The 23,146-nt window shown below is 41.5% G+C and overlaps 1 protein-coding gene across 1 annotated transcript in view; it reads right to left on the bottom strand.

Moving 5' to 3' along the window:
• Window positions 1–3,376: 3,376 nt before the first annotated feature.
• Window positions 3,377–23,146, bottom strand: part of LOC102795251 (protein unc-13 homolog A) — a 33,931-nt gene continuing 14,161 nt past the window's right edge. Inside the window, exons 12-41 of the mRNA XM_087832520.1 lie at window positions 22,407–22,450; window positions 21,331–21,409; window positions 20,714–20,788; window positions 20,387–20,606; window positions 19,494–19,721; window positions 19,155–19,296; window positions 18,775–18,944; window positions 18,490–18,605; window positions 17,780–17,943; window positions 17,418–17,571; window positions 16,184–16,252; window positions 15,887–15,976; window positions 15,413–15,547; window positions 15,201–15,328; window positions 14,492–14,577; window positions 14,266–14,392; window positions 14,073–14,169; window positions 12,968–13,111; window positions 12,810–12,887; window positions 12,310–12,387; window positions 12,138–12,226; window positions 11,631–11,774; window positions 11,032–11,155; window positions 10,374–10,430; window positions 10,195–10,275; window positions 9,679–9,826; window positions 9,159–9,215; window positions 8,367–8,453; window positions 6,865–7,021; window positions 3,377–6,776 (exon numbers count right to left, since the gene is read on the bottom strand). Coding sequence (XP_087688646.1) covers window positions 6,488–6,776; window positions 6,865–7,021; window positions 8,367–8,453; window positions 9,159–9,215; window positions 9,679–9,826; window positions 10,195–10,275; window positions 10,374–10,430; window positions 11,032–11,155; window positions 11,631–11,774; window positions 12,138–12,226; window positions 12,310–12,387; window positions 12,810–12,887; window positions 12,968–13,111; window positions 14,073–14,169; window positions 14,266–14,392; window positions 14,492–14,577; window positions 15,201–15,328; window positions 15,413–15,547; window positions 15,887–15,976; window positions 16,184–16,252; window positions 17,418–17,571; window positions 17,780–17,943; window positions 18,490–18,605; window positions 18,775–18,944; window positions 19,155–19,296; window positions 19,494–19,721; window positions 20,387–20,606; window positions 20,714–20,788; window positions 21,331–21,409; window positions 22,407–22,450 — 3,657 coding nt within the window. The 3' untranslated portion in view covers window positions 3,377–6,487. The remainder of the gene's footprint in view (window positions 6,777–6,864; window positions 7,022–8,366; window positions 8,454–9,158; window positions 9,216–9,678; window positions 9,827–10,194; window positions 10,276–10,373; window positions 10,431–11,031; window positions 11,156–11,630; window positions 11,775–12,137; window positions 12,227–12,309; window positions 12,388–12,809; window positions 12,888–12,967; window positions 13,112–14,072; window positions 14,170–14,265; window positions 14,393–14,491; window positions 14,578–15,200; window positions 15,329–15,412; window positions 15,548–15,886; window positions 15,977–16,183; window positions 16,253–17,417; window positions 17,572–17,779; window positions 17,944–18,489; window positions 18,606–18,774; window positions 18,945–19,154; window positions 19,297–19,493; window positions 19,722–20,386; window positions 20,607–20,713; window positions 20,789–21,330; window positions 21,410–22,406; window positions 22,451–23,146) is intronic.

The raw sequence follows: 23,146 nt of genomic DNA on the forward strand, positions 1-23,146 counted from the left end.
TTGATGTCAAAATGCATTTGGTAACTTTTTTTTAGAAATACGTATTTGAAAATCTTTTAAACCTGAATTTTATTTATTTTTTATTTTTATGTTTACACTGAGAACATGTACAACTCTGAGAGAAACGTGATTCGATGGAAGCTAGACGTCTCAAGAAGTTGGGAACTAAAAAGAGACAGCTGAAGAAACATTTAATGAACATTTAATTACAGCAGGGCGGTAATATGGCTGAGTATAAAAACGGCGTTTTAAAAATGTGGAATAATTTTAAAGTAATGTTCTTGAATGTAGAATTGTGAATACTTCTGTCATCATCTGCAGTACAAAAGAGTCAGAGAATCTCTGCGCTCGCCTGAAAATTGATACTGGATGCCCGTGATCTTCCGGTCCTGACGCGTCACTGCATTAAAAACAGGCCTGATTCCGTCATGGACGTCAATGCACCTTGGGGGGCGAGGGGGTGGGTACAGGAACACTTCCATCCACCAGAAACGCTGCTGTTTTCTCTGAGCCAAAAATAACCAGAGAAAAAGTGAAAAACTGCTCTTTGGTCAGATCATTCTAAGTTCCTGCAGGATAAAGAGGAGAGAGACCATCCGCTTGGTTTAAAAGTCTGCATCTATGATGGTAATGAGGTGCATTGGTGCCTGTGGAGTTGCACATTTGGAAAGGCTGAACGCTATATATAGGTAATAGAAGAACATATGCTCCGTCCAGATGATGTCTTTCCGGCTCTTGAATCTTTCACTGAGACGATGCTAACATGCGTACTGCACAGCAGCAAGGCTTCACAGCAGAAGCGTCCACGTGATGAACTGACCCGCACCAGCCCAGACTGTTCACCAACATTTGGCACATGAAATGAAATGGGGGAAAAAAGACAAAGAAGACTCGGGACTTGTTTTTTTAATGCTCCTCCCACCAGAATTCCAAAGCTCATCAAAACCATTTTTACTTCTGTCAGTCACAACTGAAGAGTGATCACTCACTTTCCTGAATACTGTCCAGCACTGCATCAGTGTTTTCAATCAAATTACCTTTTTCAAAAATGTATGAAGGAGCAAATAGAGAAATACACTGTCAGAGGTTTACTTGCAAAAAACAGAAGTACATACTTTCCGTCTTGTGTCACAACTGCTCATCCAAGGATGCCCTGCTGCTCTGAGATTTGGTGACTGTGGAGGACATCTGTGTGCAGTCTGTGCAAAATGTAGCCGCAGTTACTTGTTTTTAGCTTACAGGAGTGGCCACCACTGTGGTCTTTTGCTGCCATAATCTGCTTTCAGAAATGCTCTTCTGCATACCTTGGTTATTTAAGTCACTGCTGCCGTCATATCAGCTCAGAGTAGTCTGACCATTCTCCTCTGACATCATCAAGGTATTTTCACCCGGAGAACCAGAGAATTTTGTCATTTCAGACCATTCCCTGTAAACCCCGAAGATGGCTGTGTGGGAAAATCCCAGGAGATCAGCAGTTTGTGAAATACTCAGACCAACAACGATGCCGCTTTCACTCACCTTTCTTCCTGATGCTCAGTTTGAACTTCAGCGTGCACATCTGCATGCCTTAATGCTTTGAATTACTGACCTGTGACTGTTTGAGTGGATAGTTGCATTAAAGAGCAGTTGAACAGGCGTACCTAATAGAGTGGCTTCTGAATGTATGTAGTCTGACATGTGATATAAATGCTGTTTCAGGACCAAAAAGCGTGCACTTCACCGAAAGGGAAACCCATGCATTTAAATCTGAAGCCTGAACATGCGCAGACTCTTCAAATGGTTTTGTTTTGAACTGATCACATAAGTGTTTATTTGATGTTTTGCAAGACACAGGCTGATAACAGCTGTGCGGGTTGTTGTGGTGGAGGTAAACAGAAGAGAGGGCACGGTTTTGAGTGCCGGCTTTCATTTTTCAGAAGATGTTTGTTTTTAAAGGTGCGGTTTTAATTCCCTTCAGTTTGTGTTTAGATTTCTGAGACGCTGTTTCTGGAAATCTGTTTAAATATTTGGCAAAATTGTAACAGGAAGTGTTGAGGCTGTTTAACAAAAAGGCAGCCTTGGAGATTAAATATCTGGATTATAGAAAACCAAAACCAATAACAGCAGTATGGCATCAAGTCACATGAACACTTTTATATTTAACAGAAGGTTAAATTGCAAATATCCTAATGTATGACAACTAAACCTTCCAGATTCTCAGATATGGAAACTTGTCTCACACTGGGGTCAATGGACTGGTAAAGCACACATTTTATAGAGAAAATATTTTATTATTTGATATCATCCTTGTTAAATATAACATAAATGAAAATACTCATCTGTTACAACCCTTATTAACTTTGGGATAAAACACCACAGTTATTTCTTCCTGACCACTTATCTGGTTTAGGGGTGACAGATGATCAGTGGCAACAGGAAGCACCTTATGTTTTTGTTTTGACTTTTAATAAATTTGCAATTATTTCAAGCTAACGTTTTTGTTTTTTTTTAACTTTTTCATTGTGGAGTATTATGTGCAGAATTTTGAGGTGAAAATAAACCTAATCCATACTGGAATAAAGCTGCAATGCGACAAAATGTGGAACAAATGAAGTGCTGTGAATACCTCTCTGCTGAATCACACTTGTTATTAATCTCTGTCTCTCTTCCACAGCATGTCTTTCATCCTGTCTTCCTTCTCTCACCCCAACCGGTCGCAGCAGATGGCCCCGCCCCTCCCCGAGCCTGGTTCTGCCGGAGGTTTCTTCCTGTTAAAAGGGAGTTTTTCCTTCCCACTGTTGCTGAAGTGTTTGCTCATAGGGGGTCATATGATTGTTGGGTTTTTTCCTCTGTATGTATTATTGTAGGGTCTACCTTTACAATATAAAGCGCCTTGAGGCAACTGTTGTTGTGATTTGGCGCTGTACATATAAAATTAAATTGAATTTTCTGGTTGGCCAACTTAAATCACCAGTCACTCTAAACATGCATGTCCTTGGACTGTGGGAGGAAGAGGAGTAGCCGTGCAGACACAAGAAGAACATGCAAACTTATGGACCTTGTCGCTATGAGGTGACAGTGCTAACAACTGTGCCGCCCACAATATACTAATCTCTGGGCTTAGAGTACAACATGTATAAAGCCTAAGTCTGAAATGATCACCTGTCTTTCCTCACTCTTCACAGTGGAGAGGCAGCTGAAACTTGTGTCATGTGTGATCCCCTCTTTTGCTCCATATAGAGGTCAGAGGTCACACACAGAACAGAGAAGCCAGTTGATGTGTTCAAAGACTCACACTAGAAACTTGGATTAGGTCTCACTTGCATCCCAAAGTAAGAATAACAATGACTGTTTCTGCTTCGACTCAGAGGCAGTGATGCGATTCTCAGAGAGACGGTTGGGTTGTGACACAAATGTCCTTTTAATAGGAAGCAGATCACAATCAGGCTGCATTCCAGGTCCACTTCATCCTCATTAAAGAACAATCGATAATGATAAGAAACAAATTAGAAACATCCTCGGTAGAAAATAATTCTCTCATGCGAGTTCTGTGTTCACTACATTCGTATTGGTTACAGATGACGTATTCACAAGCCTTTTGGAAACAACAGAAAACACCGATGAGCTGTCGTTACATAGCTTTGAAAGTAAAAACAGGGAAGGAGGAGAAAAAACCCCAAAACAAAACAGCAAGAAACATCAAAGAGACACGTGCTGGCACAATAAAGTTTCCCATCATGCAACTGGAGTTGATTCTATTCACAGGGCGCCATCGTTGGTCTCCGCGGAGGTGTGTCAGCGTGCATGCATGCATGTGTGTCATCTTACATGTGCCCTTTTGTGCTTGAGCAGAGGTCTGTGTGTGTGTGTGTGTCATCAGTGCATATGTGTGGTGGTGTCTGTATATGTGTACACACATACAGACGTGAACCAGGCAGCCAATGAGCCTCGGCCCGGGTCATCACTTATTTATTGTTGCTTTTTTTTTCAGCTACAACCTGACATGGCAAGTTTTTGTCTTGAGCCCTGGGGTTACCAACGGCAACCCACCAAAAAAGTTTAACTGTGTTTAAAGGAGCACTCCGCTGATTTGTGTGCAGGTAAAAACAAACAAAAGAGAGGGGGAAAAAGGTAGTGCTTGGAGATGTTGTTCATATATTCTTCTTCCTCTGGGACTGCATTACCCACGATGCAGTCTGGGTTAGTTATTTGTTTTCCAGTTATCTCCTCCCTCTGCAGAGCTTTAAGCCACAAGCAGACAGGACTAAGCAGGACTGACTCTCTCACCCCTCCCTCTTTTTAAATAAGCAAACGCTCAAATCTTGTGCAAGATTTCTTTTTTTTTGCATGTGCAACAGTAAAAATCAGTGGAGTTCCCCTTTTAATGTTGGGCAACAACAGCAAAATCAAGCACGATCAAGTCATTTTTATGACTCGCGTGAAATTTAATGGCCTAAATCAGAGGCATGATTTGGTCTCCCCAAGAAAGACGTGCTTTTAGGGTTGAACTATCCCGACGATCGGAGAAAGAAGGCTCTGCTGAGAGTGAATAACATTCAGACGATTAGTTTTTGGTAGCTTTTGAAGACAACATGTGACAGGGCCAGCAGTGACGCCCGGGTTAAAACAAAAACCTACCCACGGCGTCACTGACATCACTCACTTTTACACAGAGACTACAAGACGAGCCGGATGGCGACCGCGAACGCTTGCTCACCTTTTCACATGACTAAAAGTGACACTTGTACACCATAAATGCTTGGCGGTGACTCTGATGGCTTCATTCTTTGAATAAAAAAACAAAAGAAAAAAGAAAACATGAGCTCTGCTTCCTGCAAATTTGGTCCTACTGAAGGCAAAGCAGTAATTCAAAAGCAAAACACGTTCCTTCTTTCTTATCCAAAATGTGTGAGAAAGAGATTACACACTTCCAACAGGAATGGGAACTTTATGAGTCCACAAATAAAATATTTCAGTGAGTTACAAAAACCACGTGATCATAACTTTCCCATTCCTTTCATGCAGAGTGTGCAGTTGGTGCTTCTGTTAGTTATTGACAGCGCATACGTTTTGGGTGTGTAGGTACAATGTATTGCTCACAATCTCACAGCCCATTTTGCAGGTGTGACTATCAGTCCACACAGGCACACACACACACACACACACTCACAAACACACACCCCTTCACGCATACATTAACAAAAAGCGTATTCACCAACTTTGTTGGTGAAACAAACCACTATTGCCTTGAACAGATGTGTTCAGATGCGTGTGCAGGCGATCGGGAGGAAAGTGTTCCACCGAGCGGTTGTTCGGCACCACGTGTCCTTTTTATTTGTTTCGAGTTCCTCCACGGTGACACTTAAAGGTTTAAATGGCAGAACAAGCAGGCGGGCAACAGAAGCACGGACAGCATGAGTTAGTGCATGAAGTGACATCCCAGTCCACCCATCCTGTAGCCCTTTTTTAAAAAAAAATTAATGTGCACTCTTCAGGGGGGAGGGGAAGGTAAGACGTCGGGGTATTGCTCCGTTTTGTCGTGACGTGAAGCAACAAGAAACATTTTAAAAACTGCACATTGTGTGTGACCGCGGCTTTTGCCCCTAACGGCACGTCACACGTCACGGCACGTCATGGATCCACTGGTGGTGTTTCTTCTCCACAATGACAACGCTTAGTCATGTCACATTTTATAAAAACCTTACTGTACCGGGGTTAAATGCACCATGCTCACACAGACAACATATCGGAGGCACCCATCTTTAACACGGGAGCGGGAACGGTATAATCACAGTGTTCCTGGGGGTCAACATGCAGGAGATTACATTACAGGACTAGCAGTGATGTTGACCTTGTCAGATGATCCAGGGTCAGTGTTGTGTTTTTTTTTTTTGTTTGTTTGTCTGTTTTTGAGGGGAAGGAGGGCTGATCTTAGATCTGTGTCTGAACTCCAAATTACACAATATGTCACATCGTGGGAAGCCTACAAAGAGCAAAACAACGAGGGTCGGGGAGACGGACTGGAAGAACGACACACAGTCAGGCAGGCAAGCAGACGGACGGACGGACAGATGGACGGACAGGCTGACGGAGCATAGCTATGGCGAGGAGCAAAGTGCAAAGTGGTCATTCTCAACCTATTCACGTGGACTTGTTGTCAATGCAGTGAGCGTTATCTCACATCTAAATGCGCGGCGTATAAAAGGCGTAGTGTGGCAGGAAAGAGTGAGTGAGGGATGGGGATGTGAGGCTTCAGTGGAGAGTTTTTGGGGGAAATGACTAATGAGATTCATATAAACATATTCCTGCATGTTTGCATTGATAACATTGCGATGTAAATGTTGCATAATGTAAGCGAGATATGTACAACTGAGCATTTTTATGTGTGTGCTTGTGTATTGCACGTGGTTGTCTAACTATGCAGGTGTGAGTAGTATGTGTGCGTAACACTTTGCCGGTCAGGTACGTCTCTGTGCACATGTGCTCTCTCGCTCTCCTCTCCCTCCCCTCAGCTGCGGCCCTCTTCGGCCGAACGCTGGTCTGACTTGAGTTTGACGAACTCTTTCGCCACGTCGTCGTTGTTGCGCTGAGAGAGGATGCGCAGCACCGTCAGGCCCGTCTCGTCCATGTGGACGCGTCTGCCCAGCGGCATCCAGCAGGTGACGCTGCCCTTGTTGGCTATGTCCTTCACCTGCAGCACGGCCATGCCCACGGTGCGGTCCTCCCTGGCGAAGCAGTAGTCCTTCACGCACACTTGCAGCTCGTAGCTCTCCGGCCCGACCTCAGTGCCCAGCGAGCTGGAACGAGACAGAAAACACACGATAAAGGTCAGCTTGTCTCTTCTGGATCAGCTGGTGCTGCAAATCAGACTGAGTGGACACTCACTACTGGAAGCTCTCATTGAACTTTGGCGACCAGCTGTTGTTCTTGGACTTGGTGGCAAATTTCCTCTTCTTGTCACTCAGGTGAGGGCCGATGATGTAGACTTCGACGAAAGGCCTGAAGCCCTGTGCTTTCCATTTCAGGTCATTAGCAGCGATCACTGGACACAGAAAGCCAGGGTAGGCAACATGAGTAATAAATCCATAACAAACTTTCAGCATGATTAAATTGGTCTGAGAGGAAATTAAGGCTCCTGTGGGTCTGCTTTCAGACTTTATAAAATACAGGAGACCAGATCAGCAGTGGAAAATACAACCAGTGACTTTAGTCCTTTCTAAGGACCTCTCCTTGTGCACCTCTGGACTGCTTATAGAGCAGCTGTTATTCTCATATTGCTATTATACAAATTCTGTTTAGACTCTGTTTGCTGTGGACCTCAGTGAGAGGAAACATCAGCTTCTGTGTCAATGATCATCACAGTGATGAGAGCCGATTCTCTGGCTAGGACCCCGAGACCAAACAGCAGACATCAAAGTCCACTCTGTCTAAATCTGAAGGCGACACATCAGGAGCATGCTTGTTTTTTTTGGTTTTTTGGTTTGTTTTTGAACTCATCGGCTTTTGCACTGAGAATTCATCCCATAGGGTCAGACTGTTGACTGTAATGTGCATTCTGTGGAAGTGGTGAGAGCATGAAAGGCAAGACTGAGTAGAATAAAATCACATTTGGCTTTTGCTTTGTTTTGTATACAGCAGTGCATTTTACGCTGTGGACCACATACAGGCCACTTTGATGGTAAATGGGCCGGTTCCCCTTTGTGTTAGTGTAAACAAGTTTAACCACACACCCCTGAGACGTCTTGATTTAAGAAAAAGAAGTGCAGTTTCAAGAGTTCTATGTGTTTCTTTTTTCTACATGATAAAGAAATGTTGCTGTAATGAATGAAAGCATGCATCTATCAGCATGACTCCTCAGGCTAAATTTGTAAAAAACAGATGTGTAAAACTGCCCAATTAAGCAGAAAGATTTGCCCTTTATTTTCAAACACTTACTGTCTGTAGCAGATAGCAAAAAAACCAGGTGGTTTTATGCCATTTAATTGTTTATCTATTACTTATTTACTTTGACGTAGCATGAATCACCATAGGCGAAAGCTTGATCAGTAGCCAAATCTGTACAAATTGTGAAAATACAGTTAAAAGTTCCAAATGTATGACCTCCATATTTTCCAAAGATATCCAGTGAGTCACACTGGAGTCTTTGCCTGGCCGATTCTGGCCCCTAGACCTTATGTTTGACACCCTTCTTTGAGCATTTGAGCAGCTTCCACCTGAAAGAGCAGGGTTTGAATTCTGCCATGATGCAGATGGCTGTACTAGTCTGGTGGGAGGGGCTGTTTGTTTTTCTGCCTTCTTCACATTTCTGCCGACTGAACAGCTTTAAGTGAAAAAACAAAAGAAGGTGACAGAAGACACAACAGCAAAAGCTGCTCTGCTATTTTTACCTTTCACACTGATCTTGTGTTCTCCATTAGGCTGGGGTAAAATGTCCACATTCATGACCACCTCACCGACTGCATCCACTCCAGACGCTGCAAAGACACGCTCTGTTAGTGGATGACAGGCAACTGTGCCCCTACTTTATCTTTCCATGGCTGTGAACTTGTGTTTTCTGCAGACCCTGATGTAGCACAGTTGAGATGTATGACTTCAAGAATTGTAATGTATCAGCAGACTGTGAACTATATTTAAACATGCAGATGTTACACACATGCGCAAACGTGCGCATGCAGGCAGGAGTTGTCTGAGATAATCTGGTGGCTGGGTAAAGCGGCTTTTGTGTGAGCTGTAATGCAAAGAAAATGGCAAACTCTAATGCAGTGACAAATCTTAATTTGTTAAAGATACTACAAACTCTGAACTGAAAAGAAAAAAGGAGATTAATATGAAAGGAAACTAAAACACAGACGGGACAAACACTGCTTTTAATTAACTACCACTGCTGTCTTAAATATCATGTTTCTGTGTCTCATGCAGCAGGCAGGGTATGCATACTGTAATGTAGCAGGCTACATCTTTCATAACTGGGCATGTACTTTAATCAAGAAAAGAGCAAAAAAAATAAAATAAGAGGGAGCAGAGTGAGATCTGAGCTGTGCCCAAAGCGAACACTGCTCGCAGTCAGGTTATCTTGGGTTCCTGACAGTTTGATCACAAATGTATCTGAGCAGAAGCTTGAGTGCTGCAGGTTTGCCCTGGGGGACATGCAGACGTTACATAACACTGCAGACTTGTACCTTTTTCTGGTGGTGTGTCTTCGTTCGCTGTGTTCCTGATCCCTTTTCCTCCATGGACTGAGGGGAAATGGAAAGGAAGTTAGTATTAAAAGAACAAGCTCACACTAGTACATCTGCACATGAATATCATTTTCCAACCCAACAGTTTATAGAAGTGGTTCTGGCTGATGTGTCTGACACCTAAAGGATTAGGTATCCCTCAGCAAGGTGTCCAGAAACATGTCTCTGACCTACAAACCATCTTCAGGCTTTTAAACTTATAGACTTTGTATCTAAAACAAGCAAAGGCAAAGAGTAATTTGCAGTTTTTCTACCATAACTCACTCAACCAGCGAATTAAGCATTTTCTGTACTGTAAGCAAGTCATTCTTTTTAATCCCATAATCCTGTTTAATTCCATAAACCACAGTAACAAAGAATAAGCAGCTGAGCGCTTTGAGAAGATCTGAAAGCTTATTTGTGTGAAATTGTTTGAAGCTACCATGTGACCGTGTGTGTGTGACTCAGATTGAAGTCGTACCCTGAGCGCTCTGCGAGAGGACAAACTTCCTGATGAGTTTGTCTGTGGCCTGCGTGTATAGAGACAGGGCATAGCGCAGAGACTGCAGATCCGGACTCTTTTCCAGAAACGTTTTCTTCAGGCCCACACCCCCGGCGTGGAAGTATTGCTGTGTAACAGATGTGACATGACACGCTTATTGAGGATAACCGAATGGCAGATAGACGGCAGACACAGCGAGCTCTAAGCAGAGCGTGTAATGTGAGCGAGTGCGACTAAACTGCCTTGTAGCGTGCATCAGGGCTGTCAGTATGCAAGCAATGAAGAAGTAATTTAAAGATCTCTAAATGTGCGCCAAACCTGGCAGATGCAACAGTGATTAAGAGTCACATTTAAGGTGGGTTGATTAAGAATGGAGAATACTTCTTTTTTCTATTGATTTAAAGACAAGTCTCATGTATGATCACAGTGTCCATAGTAAGTAGGGAGATTCTATAATATGTGCTGCCTAAAAAACATGTGATCACCTCCTCATACCTTAATGGTGTCCAGCGCTAGCTCTATTACTGCACACTGCTTAGGAGTCAGAGCCTTGGCCTCCTCTCGGCCCATGTGTTCCTGCAGGACAGGGAGAGAGGAGTTATTCTGTACTGCTGACATTCAATAAACGCAATTTTTTAGACATGTTCTTGTTCCACTCATCTATTTTTAATCACCTTCAGCTTTGAAAGCTGTCCCAACTCCTTTGCAGCATTGAAGATCATCTGAGTTCCCTGTCGAGGAGAGACACAAAGACCAGGTGGCGCAGAGTGAGTGGATAAAAGAAACAAGTGGAGTTTTCTGAGATGTGCCAGTGAGGAAGATTTGCAAGGTGACAGGTGAGCATACTCCAAGTTTTATGCTGGTTTATGCACTTTAGGAACGTTGATTTGAGTGAAAATTACCTTCTAAACAAACAAAGCAAAAAGGTTACATCTTTGGAAAGTTCTCAACAGCAAGGAGGATTATAGTTTAAGTGCTTAAGTGTGCAGTCAGCAGTACTGCAGGGACTCATTGTCACGTAACGCTGCCTCTGGTGCACTGTGCTGCCATCTGAACTGAGTTTTTGAACTGATGCACTGTATCCATATAGAAAAAAGTGACAAAGGCTATGAAGAGTGAAGTTAAGATCCCTGTTTAAAAAAAGAAGAGTGTTTCTTCATGCTTAAAAAGGCTGCACATATACTTACAATCACCTATGAAAGGATGAACAAGAAAAACGGCAGGATAGATGGGTTAATGTACAAATCCAGGGTAACGCAGCAAACCAAAACACTAAAGAGGAAAAGGGTGAAAATATCCGGGGGGCGGCTGTCTTGTTTTTTAAACACGTACCGTCTGGTCAGTAAGGGTCGGAAGCACGATTGTTTTTTCCATCGTGTTCATCACCAGCTTCCACAGCTCCTTTAGCACTCTCTTCAGGACCGTTTTCTCACAGATCTTAGCAAACAGTGATAAGCTAAAACACAAAGAACACAGAATCTCTTAACACACACTATAACACTATAACAGCTTAAAACATGATTTCAGTCATGGGTGTAATTTCTTTTCATTCATTTTGATCATCAGATACAGCCACAGGGAAAAAATTGACATGACCCTTGTTTGAGACTTTTGGCTAGGGTTTTTCAAAATAAAAGTATCTATTTGTTTTTTTTTGTTAGCAGTGGCATTGTTGGACTTGGAGCAAAACTTTTTTTGGTTTCATGGCAATCCTTTTTTTTTCTATAAAATGCTTATTGTGCAAAATATTTTAATTTTTCATAGCAAAAGCAGCAACTGAAAATGTGGCCATTTAAAAAAAAAAAATTAAAATCAATAAAAAGTATCTTTTTCTGTTTTTCTAGGTAAGGTCAAGAAATCTCAACATTTGATCCCAACAACAACAAGTTGTTTTTTTAAACTTTATTGATGGTCCATGGAGAGACACTTACTTGCTGTCCAGGAAGTCCATGATGGGTTGCAGGACATTGTCAGCTTCCTGCACTACACTGCCATTTGCTGGGACAGTCTGACCTTTGACCTGGGCTAGGATGTCCCCCATTTGCCTCACGTTATCCTCGATCTGCGGCTGGAAACTATATCATCGTGTGGAAATATTAAAATGAAATGGACTCAAAAAATTATTCTTTGCCCCCACGAACATGATGGAATAATTCTGAATAAAATGTAACTGAAAAAAAGAAAATCAAAAGATCATTTATTCAGATTATTAATCATTAAGGAAAATATACTTGGTATAAACCGAGTGTATACCAGCCAAGTACAGTTCATTTGACTATTTTCCATAAAATTTAACATTTTGTACTTATGTAACAAGATTACATGAAAGATTTAAATGTAATTGAATAACTTAAAATCAGCTTCTTTGGGCCACAAATATTTTTCTAAGTGTGTGTTAAAGCTACTGTGGTTTCAGGGTGACAAACAGACGCACACACCTGACAGCAAAGATGCGGCTGAGGTCATCCATGACGCTATTCAGTTTGTTCTGCAGCTCCTTCAGGAAGTCGCTGGCCTCCACATTGAGCTGGAAGAAGACAGATGTGTTGAGTGCAACAGCCGGGTCACATGAGAACAACCAAAATGACAACAGCCCGTTTGGAAACTCACATCTTTGCCTCCCATGGCCTCAAACATCTTCTCCAGCTGAACTCTGAGCTGCTGGATGTTATTGATTATGATACATGGCTGACGGGAGAAGGAGAAAAATCATTACACACACTTTTGTCTCTTTCACCCCCTCTCTCCATCCCCATCCTCTGTCTGCTCCTGGCTTTTTATTGTGATCAATCAAGGTTAGGCCTCAACTTTTTTATTGCCTTGTCTGTGAAAGCACTCTTTTGATGCAGGGTAGCAGAAGCAAGAGTTTTCAGTAATTAGTGCACCTCCGGGGGCTCCCAGTCTCTCTGGGAGTGCAGCCCACGTTTCCCCAACCTTATATCACATTCAGCTAATTACACAGCCCTAATTCACTTTGAGAGCTGCAACCTGGGCACAGCTATTACACTGAGGAACAGTTTATTATGTTCAAATTAATCAACTTGACCATTTACACCAATCAGTGTAGAACATAAAATGCAGTTCGAGCTCCACAGTTTTTCCAGGCTTACCACTTTCTCTTTCTTGACATGATTTGGAAAGTCCTTTGCTATGATGTCAGCATAAGACAGCAGGACATTGCCAATCGTCTAAAAAATAAAATAGTAATAGTTAGACATATATGACAGTGGGGAAACACTCTGTGAGAGATTTAGTTGGTGAAAGTCACCTTGGCAAATCTCTTCATGTAGTTTCCAACGATCTGAGGGTCAGGACACTCCAGTTTACGGATGATTTCAAAGCTCTGATTGAGCTGAGAGAACACGTCCACCACTGAGCAGGAGAACAGAGCGTGCTCTGACGTTACCTGGAACTGTTGATCAACAAGAAAGAGCAGGAGAAGTATTAGAAGCATCACATCACATTGACCTGAGCACTGACACTAACACAGACAGGGCTCGAATCCCTTGATGGCCACCAACGGGAGAAATTTACATCTGGAACAATGGAGCTGACTTTTTAAAAAAAGTTCTTCTAAAATCTTTTGGATCAGAGTGATCAAGGCGATCAGAGGGGCATGATGGGAAACAAGTCCCTCATTAACAGCCCGGCCATTAGCCAAGAAGTAAATAATGTTATGGTAAGCGCCGGAGCCTGGGGATCGTTTTTTTTGCTGACACAGGAAAGCAGAAGCCGCCTCTGGTGACAGTAATTGGACCCAAAGGATCCCCGACATATGAGCTGGGAGACTCTTCAGCTGCTTTGTATCGACTTTTTGGTGTGAGCCAGACTGAAGGTGTGAGATGCTTCATGGTACTTATGTGTGTGTGTGTGTGTGTGTGTGTATGTGTGCACTAACTGGTGCAGTGAGGCATTTTTTCACTTTGGTATTGAGTCAGTATCGAGCCATTATTGGCTCCCTTGAGGCATTCAACCCTTTCGTCTTAGTTTGGGATGCACTGAGTCGGAGAGATGATGAGAAATTCCAGAATTTGCATGAAAATTGCATGAATACATTTTTCGGGGGGATTTGCCTTCAGGTGATAGGCCTCATTTAAGTTTTTACTATGTATTCAGCTGCTGTCTCAACAGAATGTGATTGTTCAACATTTTCCTCCATAATTTTGTAGTTCCAAAAAAGTTTAACTATTCCTTAAAATGAGAAATAAGGCAGGCATAAAACTGCATCTCATAATGTTTGACATTTTGGGTGTAATCTTATGAAGTTTTATGCATATGTCAGTATTTAAAACAGATACATATGAGGATTTAACTACAGCAACACCTGAAAATCTGATAATACATAACCTAAGATCATGTCTGAAAACAGTTACCCCATCTTTTTTGTCCCTCTCGAGAGCCCCGTGGAGAAAATCTCTGGACACTTCCTCATTCTCATCCAACCACATGATGACAAATGGCTCAAACCAGCTGCACAACACAGAATGACAAAGGGCAACATAAATCTTTATGCCACGGTGGTAAATGTTTCAGGAAAAGCATGCGGTGCTATAGAAAAGTACTCACGCTGGATATTCAGGTACGTGCTTCTGGAAAGTGGGAAGTTCTTTGCAGTACTCATTATAGAGCCACTTCACCTTGAAGTGCAAATTCATATAATCTGCACTTTTGCACAGGCGTTGCTTCTCATGCTCTGAATATCAAAGTGGAAGAACGGGTGAGGAAAATTACACGCAAAATTTCCAAAATAAAAAAAGCCCATCACTCCCATCTCATCACCCTGAACACTTACCCTCCATAGCGTACTTCATATCTTGTGCAAACATGTTCCACATGACTTCAGCGCTGATCTTGCCCACATTGAGTTCCTGGGGAAACCTGAAGGAGACATCACAGTACTCAGGACTAAATCCAGCTCCATATTCAGTATTGGTGCTGTATTATTTAACAAGACAGCCCAGGCTCTTTCTTGTGTAACTCCATCAGTGCTTTCACAGCATGTTTTCAGCTGCCAGCAGAGAGAAATCCACCACAGAGAGAATATGAAATTATCAAGATACTATTATTCTCAGTTTTCTTCCTCCAAAAAAAGCTATGGGTTTGTTTAAATTTGTACTAAAACATTAAAAATACACAACCAGCAAAGCTGCAGGAGTTATTTTATGAACATAAACTAAGGGACTGCTGCAAGCACAGTTACATAATAGAGTTGATACTGTACAGCTGTTTGATTTCTTAGACATTGTGCCCTCTTTGGATTTTGTGCTGAAAGGATGCTATTTGTGTCTCATAACAACTTCTGTTTCCCTTTTTGTTCCTTTTTCACACACCCACCACCCATTAAATAATAAAGCCTTTCATAGACTAGTCAGTCCTTACAAGAATCTTTGGACTCAGACGAAAACAATTATGCATCGTGTAGACTGCCTTTCATAAACTAGCCTTGATATTTCAGCATTGCCTGTGTATAATAACTACAAATCTTATAAGCACACACTCACTGATTAAGGCAAGGAGTGTACGAGTTTTTGTCCTCCTCTATGATGGACACAATAAGGGTGATGAGTTTCGACCAGAAGTCCAGGTTCTTGACGCTGGGACCCTGCTCATCTGGAGGGACAGCTTTTGACTGAAATGAGAAAGGTTTCTTTCACTGTAAAGGCCCTAAAACTGCAACAGCAGCATCTATACACAAAAACAGAGGCACACTCACAGGATCTGTCTGATATTCCCTGTTGTAGAGGTCATGGCAGTTGTTGAAAATGTATTCGTAGGTGGAGTTGAGACAGGCTTTTACACAATCCTTAACCACCTGACTTGCCCTTGGGGGACTCTGCAGCTCCTGGACCTGAAAACAAATATTAAAGAGCATATTGCTGAACTGAAAACACCTCAAAGCATTTACCAGGCACACACAGCGTCATCAGGAGGGTTTTCTCACTGGGAATTTAACCGTAAACTCACTGAGCTGCATAAATGGCACCCGTGTACAGTAGCAGCCACACAAAAACGAGCACACACACACATATTACAGTGCTTCATGCTAATAGCTTAAGTTTATGTAGGGTTATGCTGATGAGGCTGATTCTCAGTTTGTGCCTCAGGCTGCTTCTAGAAAGTACTGACATTTTTCTAACGTGTTTAGAAGGAAAAAAAGAGAAAAGAAAAAAGAAAAGAAAATTCTTACCTTCATCCTAAAAAAAGTGATACTAGTCAAAAGGTCAACAGTAGACTTGAGGTCTTGCAGTCTTTCGGGACTGCTGGCAGGGAAGTTATTCTGAAAATGCAAACAGAACAAATTAAAAAATATAACATGTCAAAGTAGCTTAAAAGCATGCTTTTCTTATTTAAACAAGGCATGCACTCAGAAAATCAGGAGTAAGAGACTGACAAACAGGAACACTTGTGATACTATGTAAGCTGCGTGTAATTAAGAAAGAAACTGTTCAGCACATTTTCGAAAAGAAATAAGAGAAGTAATTACCCGATACATGGACAAGTCAATTCTCAGGGAGTTGTGCAGCTGATCCAGCAGTTTGACAAACCTCTCCTTCTACAGAGGAAAAGATGCAGAAAAAAAAATGCAAGAACGTAACACGACTGGAGGATTATTTGCAACCATTTGACTAAACAAAGTTAAGATGGATCTGATGATGTTCAGCTTATTACAAGTTTAACAAAGTAGGCAGCGACACATTTAACGTCCTTTTTTAGGCTGTTTAAGTGAGATACTATCTTATTTCTCATAGGATTTTTAAATTATCATATAATTCCTCTTACACTATACACTCACTGGCCACTTTGTTAGGTACACCTGTTCAACTGCTTGTTAACCCAAATATCTAATCAGCCAATACTACTGGGATTTTCCCACACAACCATCTCCAGGGTGTACAGAGAATGGTATAAAAGCAGTTTTCTGGATGAAAACGCCTTACTGATCCCAGAAGTTGGAGGGGAATGAGCAGCCCGCTTTGAGTTGGTAGGAAGGCCACAGTGACTCAAATAAACAAATTTTCCACAGAAAAGCATGTCTGAAAACACAACATGTTGAGCCTCGAAGCAGATGGGTTGCGGCAGCAGAAGATCACATCGGGTGGCTCTCCTGTCAGCTACGAACAGGAAACTGAAACTACAGTTCACACAAACTCACCAAAATTGGACAATCAGAGGCTGAAAAAACACTGTCTGGTCTGATGAGACCTTATTTCTGCTGCAACATTCAGATGGTAGTGTCAGAATTTGGTGAAAACAACATGAAAGCATGGATCCATCCTGCCTTTATCAACGGTTTGGGCTGTTGGTGGAGGTGTAATGGTGTGGGTGACATTTTCTTGGTACACTCTGGCGTCCTCCTGCCAACTGAATTTCATTTAAACACCACAGCCTATCCAAGTACTGTTGCTCAGCATAACCATCCTTTTCTAACTGTGCACCGTGTCGCAAAGCTCAGATCATCTCAAACTGGTTTCTTAACATGATAATGAGTTCACTGCACTCAGATGGCTTCCACAGTCAACAGATAGCATCATTATTATGTATGGACCAAAATCTCTGAGGAATGTTGCCAGTACACTGCTGAATTTGTGCCATGACAAATTAAAGCAGTTCTGAAGGCAAAACAATGTTAAAACTGGTGCTAGCAAGGTGTACCTAATAAATTGTCCCATGTGCGTATAGTCACATATAAGAAAGGACAAAATCTTTCAGGGACTCACTCCAAAGTTTGATGCAGCAAATCTGTCTGAGGCTGAAACATTGTTGGAGGACTGGGTAGTGTGGGCGTAGTAAGCATTGATGTTGGCAAGTAGTGTGCTCATCACGGCTGGCACTCCTGGGCACATGTACTTCGATGACAAGCAGGCAAAGTGGCTGTGGGGTGGATGTGGCAAAAAGGCAAAGATTTAGTACATTTACTTCTCATCTCATCTCATATTCCTGCATTGCACGGTAAGAAAATACACTGTGTGGTCAAGATTTAGATGCACTGTGTGCTTCATGAAACCATTTATTAGCACGTCAGCGCTTCATGTTTCAAACATTTAAATTTGGCTCCCGTGGATCTGTTTGGGATACTAACGTCATGGCCTGGTAGATGGACTCCACTCCGTATCTCATGGCAAACTCATCAACGATCTCCTGAGCCGTTTCATCAAAGTACACCTTCCAGGCATCATCTCCTTTGGCGTCAGGAATCTTTACCACACCGCCGTTTTGCTCCTCAGTTGTGTACTGGAACAAATGCTGAACACATACAAAGAGGAAGTAAGGGCGATTTTATGTACTAAGCTATAAAAACGTTTACATTATCACTGGCAGTTAAATAGCAATTAGCAGGATAAAATGATAGTATTAAACCTAAATGTGCCCATTTATGTCTGTGTAAACTGTGTGACATCCACAAGTAAACTGACTGGATCTGATATAATAAATAATTAAAATATTCCGAAAAGACCTCCTAAGACCCGAACTCTTCCACGGTATGCATTTTTAATTTCTCTTTGATATTTAGTCATATTGGGGCCCGATGAATGTAAAAACAAAGAATTACCAGATTTTTTTTTTAACCTTATTTTTGTTTTTAAGAAAAATAAGAGCCAAATATGAGGATATTCGTTTAAAATTTTGATAGAACAGTAGCAGTATAATGTCCTCGTAAGTGGATATCAGGCCCTTGTAGAGCAAAATTGAGTATTTTGGTCTAAATAACCCAAAATATGATGTCCACATATGTGGACGCCAAGTCCTAGGAGGTTAAAGGATTTCCACCACATGTCTGTGCAGACTGACCTCATGCAGACAGGTGTACTGGACATGGTAAGGAGCCACCGTCTCCTCTCCTTTGATCTCCACACTTATGTGCATCCGAATTGCTCCAGACACAGCAGACTTATCTGTTCTCTTGTCTGTCACGAGAAAGTAAGAAATGTCCCCTTAGTTGGTGAAAATTTCTCCTATCTACAACAGACAAGCACTTCAATTATCTGTTATTTCTTACTGACTTGTTGATCTTCTCATTCATCTCTAACTCACTATCCCCTTTTCAGCCTCTTCTCCTGTCCCACAAAAACTCACCTAGGTTGTACCAGACGTCCATCTCCCCGCTCAGAGTGCGGACTTCGATGATGGTTTGACCCAGGAAGTCATCGCTCTCACGTTTGAACCTCTGTTTCACGCGAGACTTGATGTCATCGTCTTCATCCCACACACGGACCTTGATGCGGTCAGATGAGTTGTGGCATTCACTGGATGAAGAAGGGGGACAAACGGGTGGAAAACATAAAAAGTTGACAACTGTAATACAGAAAGGGTGGGGGAAATTAGTCCAAATAAACTACAACTACTGCGTGGGCCTTAGACATAAAAACAAACCATAAAAATTTAATTTTCAACAACTTTTAATAAGATATCATTTGCATTTCAAACTTTTATGATAGGCTTTTTAGTGGACTCACAAGTGGAAGCTCTCTTCCCACACAGGGTTGAGGTTACCATAGATGGTCTTTGTCCTCTTCTTGGTTTTTCCAACTTGAACAGTTACATAAGGGTCGCTGGAGCCTGTTTTGTCTTTAGCCTGAAGGCCCTGGGCACACGCCACTGAGCAAGAGGCGAGAGAGAAAGGTAAATGTATAAAAACATATTTTCAACTCTCTTACAAAAGAAAGAAAAAGAAAATACAGCTTTTGAAAATAAAAATCAAACTTGCATCTATGGGCTTTACATCTCCAAACATGTGTCCCACTATCCTTCAACAATTATTTCAGGTAAATATATAAATGTATATTCAATTGTACCTGTGATGCTGATTTTAGCTGACCATTTGGAAGTCCCATCAAGCACACTTTGCTTGATCTGTTTCATTTGCGTGCCATGCATTGCTTTGTCGAGGGCAAACACTTCCTGGATTAGCTCGAAGATCTCTGGCTTATTCCTCTCTCTGATCTTCATGCGATCCTTTAGGACCATGATGATGTTCTGGGTCCGGTCCTCTGCGCCATGCTTGGAGCTCTTCTCTGCAGCTCCTGAATAGACAGGAAAAAAAATGAATGAAGGGATGCACAACGAATAGCTGATAGTGTGAATATGTTGGGAAGGGAATATATCTGAGTCACTGCAATATATTTCCTTAAAACTGGGCACCAAGTTAAGATAGCATCAGATCAATTTAGAAAGACGTTTCTTGGCCAGGAGTCAAAGCCCTAAATTCCCTCAAACAATGACAGAGACTGACTCCACTTAACCATTGATCTACTCGGGAAAAACAAGATAGTCAAGTAACTGTAAAAAGATCAACACATGTTTCCAGGATCAAGATCTTACAAGAATCTTTGGACTCGGAAGAAATTAATTATGCATCACCTAGACTGACTCTAAGATGAGGATGGGAACAGGATAAGTCACTCTTTGTGAAACTAAATTAGACAAAGCAGTATGGATGCAAAGCCTATGGGTAGAAGGGAGAGCGAAAAAGGGCAGGAGTATGACAGCACATTACTCAGGAGATAAATTGGAAAGGAAGAGGGAGGAGAATGTGAGAGTGGACAGAGGACAAGAATAATGGGATGTCAATCGGGCAGAAGGATACACAGGAGGAGCTAAAACAGTTTGGGTGTGTGCAGATGCGCAATAGAAAGATGTGTATGTTTTATGCCTGTCCGCACAAGTGCCAAAATCTGTGTGGCCTTACTCTGCAGACAGTCGGCATTCAGCAGATCCTGGCACTTTTCGTGGCATTTGACACCGCACTCTGAGCAGCGCATGCCTTGACGTGCGATGCCCCAGAGTAGTCCCTCACATTCATAGCAATAGGTGGGAGTGGTGGCTGTCCACACCTCAAAGTTGTGTGGTGTAGTGGAGGAGATGGGGTAGATCAGAGCCTGCAGGGTCTTTTTATAAACATGAATCTTCTGCAAGTGCCACACAGAAAAGAAACATACGTTTAAGTCCAGCTATTTATTAAATTCTGAAGGTCCTGAAAAAAAACTGACAAAGAAACATGTAGAGGAAAACCCACCAGCTCCTCATTGCCGAGAGTAGTGGAGGCCATGGCTGAGGTGATTCCAGCTTTACGTGAGTTCTGCACCAGAGACTGAGGAGGAGATGGCAAACAAAAAAATGTTTTCAAGTGTGCAGCAACTGCATAGATCCTAATATTTGACTTCTTTGATGAATAAAATACACTCACCATCGCCTAAAGATATCAGGCAATGATTAAACACAGGAGCAGGGTGGAAGGAGACAAAAACAGATGTGAGCAAAGTTAGGGATATTAAAACAGTGAGCTATCAGAATCTAAATGATCTGTGTGTGTACAAGTATGTTTCCTAAACTCTTATTTACTGCTATGCAGCATTTATCAGCAAATCAAGCACAGCAATCAAACTGGCTACAGGTGGAGTAAATTTACTTTTGATTATAAAAAGAGGTGAACTAGAAAAGTAGAAGTTCAATCATGCATAAGGTAAGAGGAAGAAAAACTAACTACAACGCAAAATAAAAGACAGTGAATCAATGACAGAGGAAAGATCGTAGACAAAAATCAATTGTGTCTACACAAAAATGATTCTTAGTGTGGGGTTTATTACATGTGTGTGTCTGCGTGTTTGTGCACGTGTGTGTTAATGTTCTCACCAGATCTCTGACTAGAGGAATGGCTTTTCTCTTACGAAGGTCGGGCATGCTGTCAATACTGTATAGTGCACCTCCCATTCTGTAAGTTAAACAATAAACAGTAAAATTTTTATGCATATAATCATCAGTATTTATATTTTAATAATCAAAATCCTTTACTATAAATTTGCGATTTGGAACAAAGAGGGTGATGGATTTATCTCAGTCCCTTTTAATGCTCAGTCAAGGACTTCTCAAGGACTTGATTGGGGAGTTTAATTACAGCGGCTGCTTGTATAAAATAGTGGGCATGACACTCCACACACCTCGCATTAACTGCTGGGTTTCTAATTGGCTAAAGTAGCATTTCTTCAGCATGAAGCTTCAGTTGAGCTCTGATGTCTCCCTCATCTACAAACGACCTGCCAGCCAAGTCGGGGCAGCCCAGAGCTGTTCAGTGCTTACTGGCTTAATGCCACAAGCTGAACGAGCCTCAATAAAACAGAACAAAACATTTCTGGGCTAAAAAAAAGGATTGTCAATCTAAAACGCTAAAGGATTCTTTCACCAATGAACTGAGGATAACTTTAATTGTACTTGAGGTAACACTTTGTCATACTTCCCAAGTAATTAAATGGAATTTTAATGTACTTTACTTGAAATGACAAAATAATTATATTTACCTACAAATACTTAAAGGGTAAATTTACTAGAATAACAGGGCTAACATGTCAGGAAACAAAGAAACAATTATATTGTGAGTAAATTTAAGTAGTGTGTAAGAAAATTTACAGGAAAAGAGACAAATTATTCTGTTAGTAATTTTTATTACTGCATAATTTTTTGGTAATTTTGTGGAAAAATAAACAATATTTGCCAATGTACTGTACATTTCAGGGTTCAGACAGTGTTAATGTTATGGAGTGGCTTCACTTTAATGTCTAGGTATTTCAAAGGAAAGGAAACAGTTATTACCTGTAAAAAGTTATATAATATTTCAAATTTCTCATGTACTTTGTAAAATTGCTGATATATTATTTGACCTAACTGAAACACTGTCTGATGTAACGTCATGTAAGAGAACATAAACGACTCACCCTCCTTTACCAAACCACAGCGAGTTGGACGTCTCTCCTCGAGCCTGAGAGAGAAAGAGGAGGAATGTCAAAGAAGAAAAAAGACATCTGAAGTTTGTCCCTACAGGGTTTTCTTTTCCTTTAATATGCTGCATGAATACAGCTGCATCACCATAATGAAAGTTATCTGATTATGAAAGTGCTCAATTAAACTCTTCACATTTAAACCCCATCCCATTTTGAATTATTGTATCACTGTTTGAAGGAGGGCGGGTCAGAGAAATTACAGAGTTAGTGTGCTCTTTGTACAGCTTTGAAACAAAGATAATGGCATTTACAAAGGCATTTACTCTATAGGCAGCAGAATTTAGAACCAAAAGAACCACTTATTCAATAAATAACTATGGATTATGGAGCTATGCAAAGTACTCTTATTTATGTAAACTTTCAATTCAAAGGTGTTTCTGGAAAGCCAATTAATTTATGTCACATATGCAAACTGCTCAGCTCTTGAAAGATACACCAAAAAAAGGTCAAATTGTTGAGAAAAATGAATGAACGAAGCGAAGGTGGCTGTTTATATAGATATGCAGCAGGACGCATTTCCTTCTGTCTTTCAAGCAACACGTTCAGGCTGTACCTACCTGTCAGCATGCTCCAATGATGGCCGAGCAAAGTGCATGTGAGTGTCACTATGGCAATGACATGAAACTGGAAAGAAAACAAAGCGTGTTGGCACAAACAAACAAAAAAAATCAAAA

This window comes from Neolamprologus brichardi, chromosome 18, assembly GCF_056152115.1.
Source record: "Neolamprologus brichardi isolate AB-2024 chromosome 18, ASM5615211v1, whole genome shotgun sequence".
Lineage (NCBI taxonomy): Eukaryota > Metazoa > Chordata > Actinopteri > Cichliformes > Cichlidae > Neolamprologus > Neolamprologus brichardi.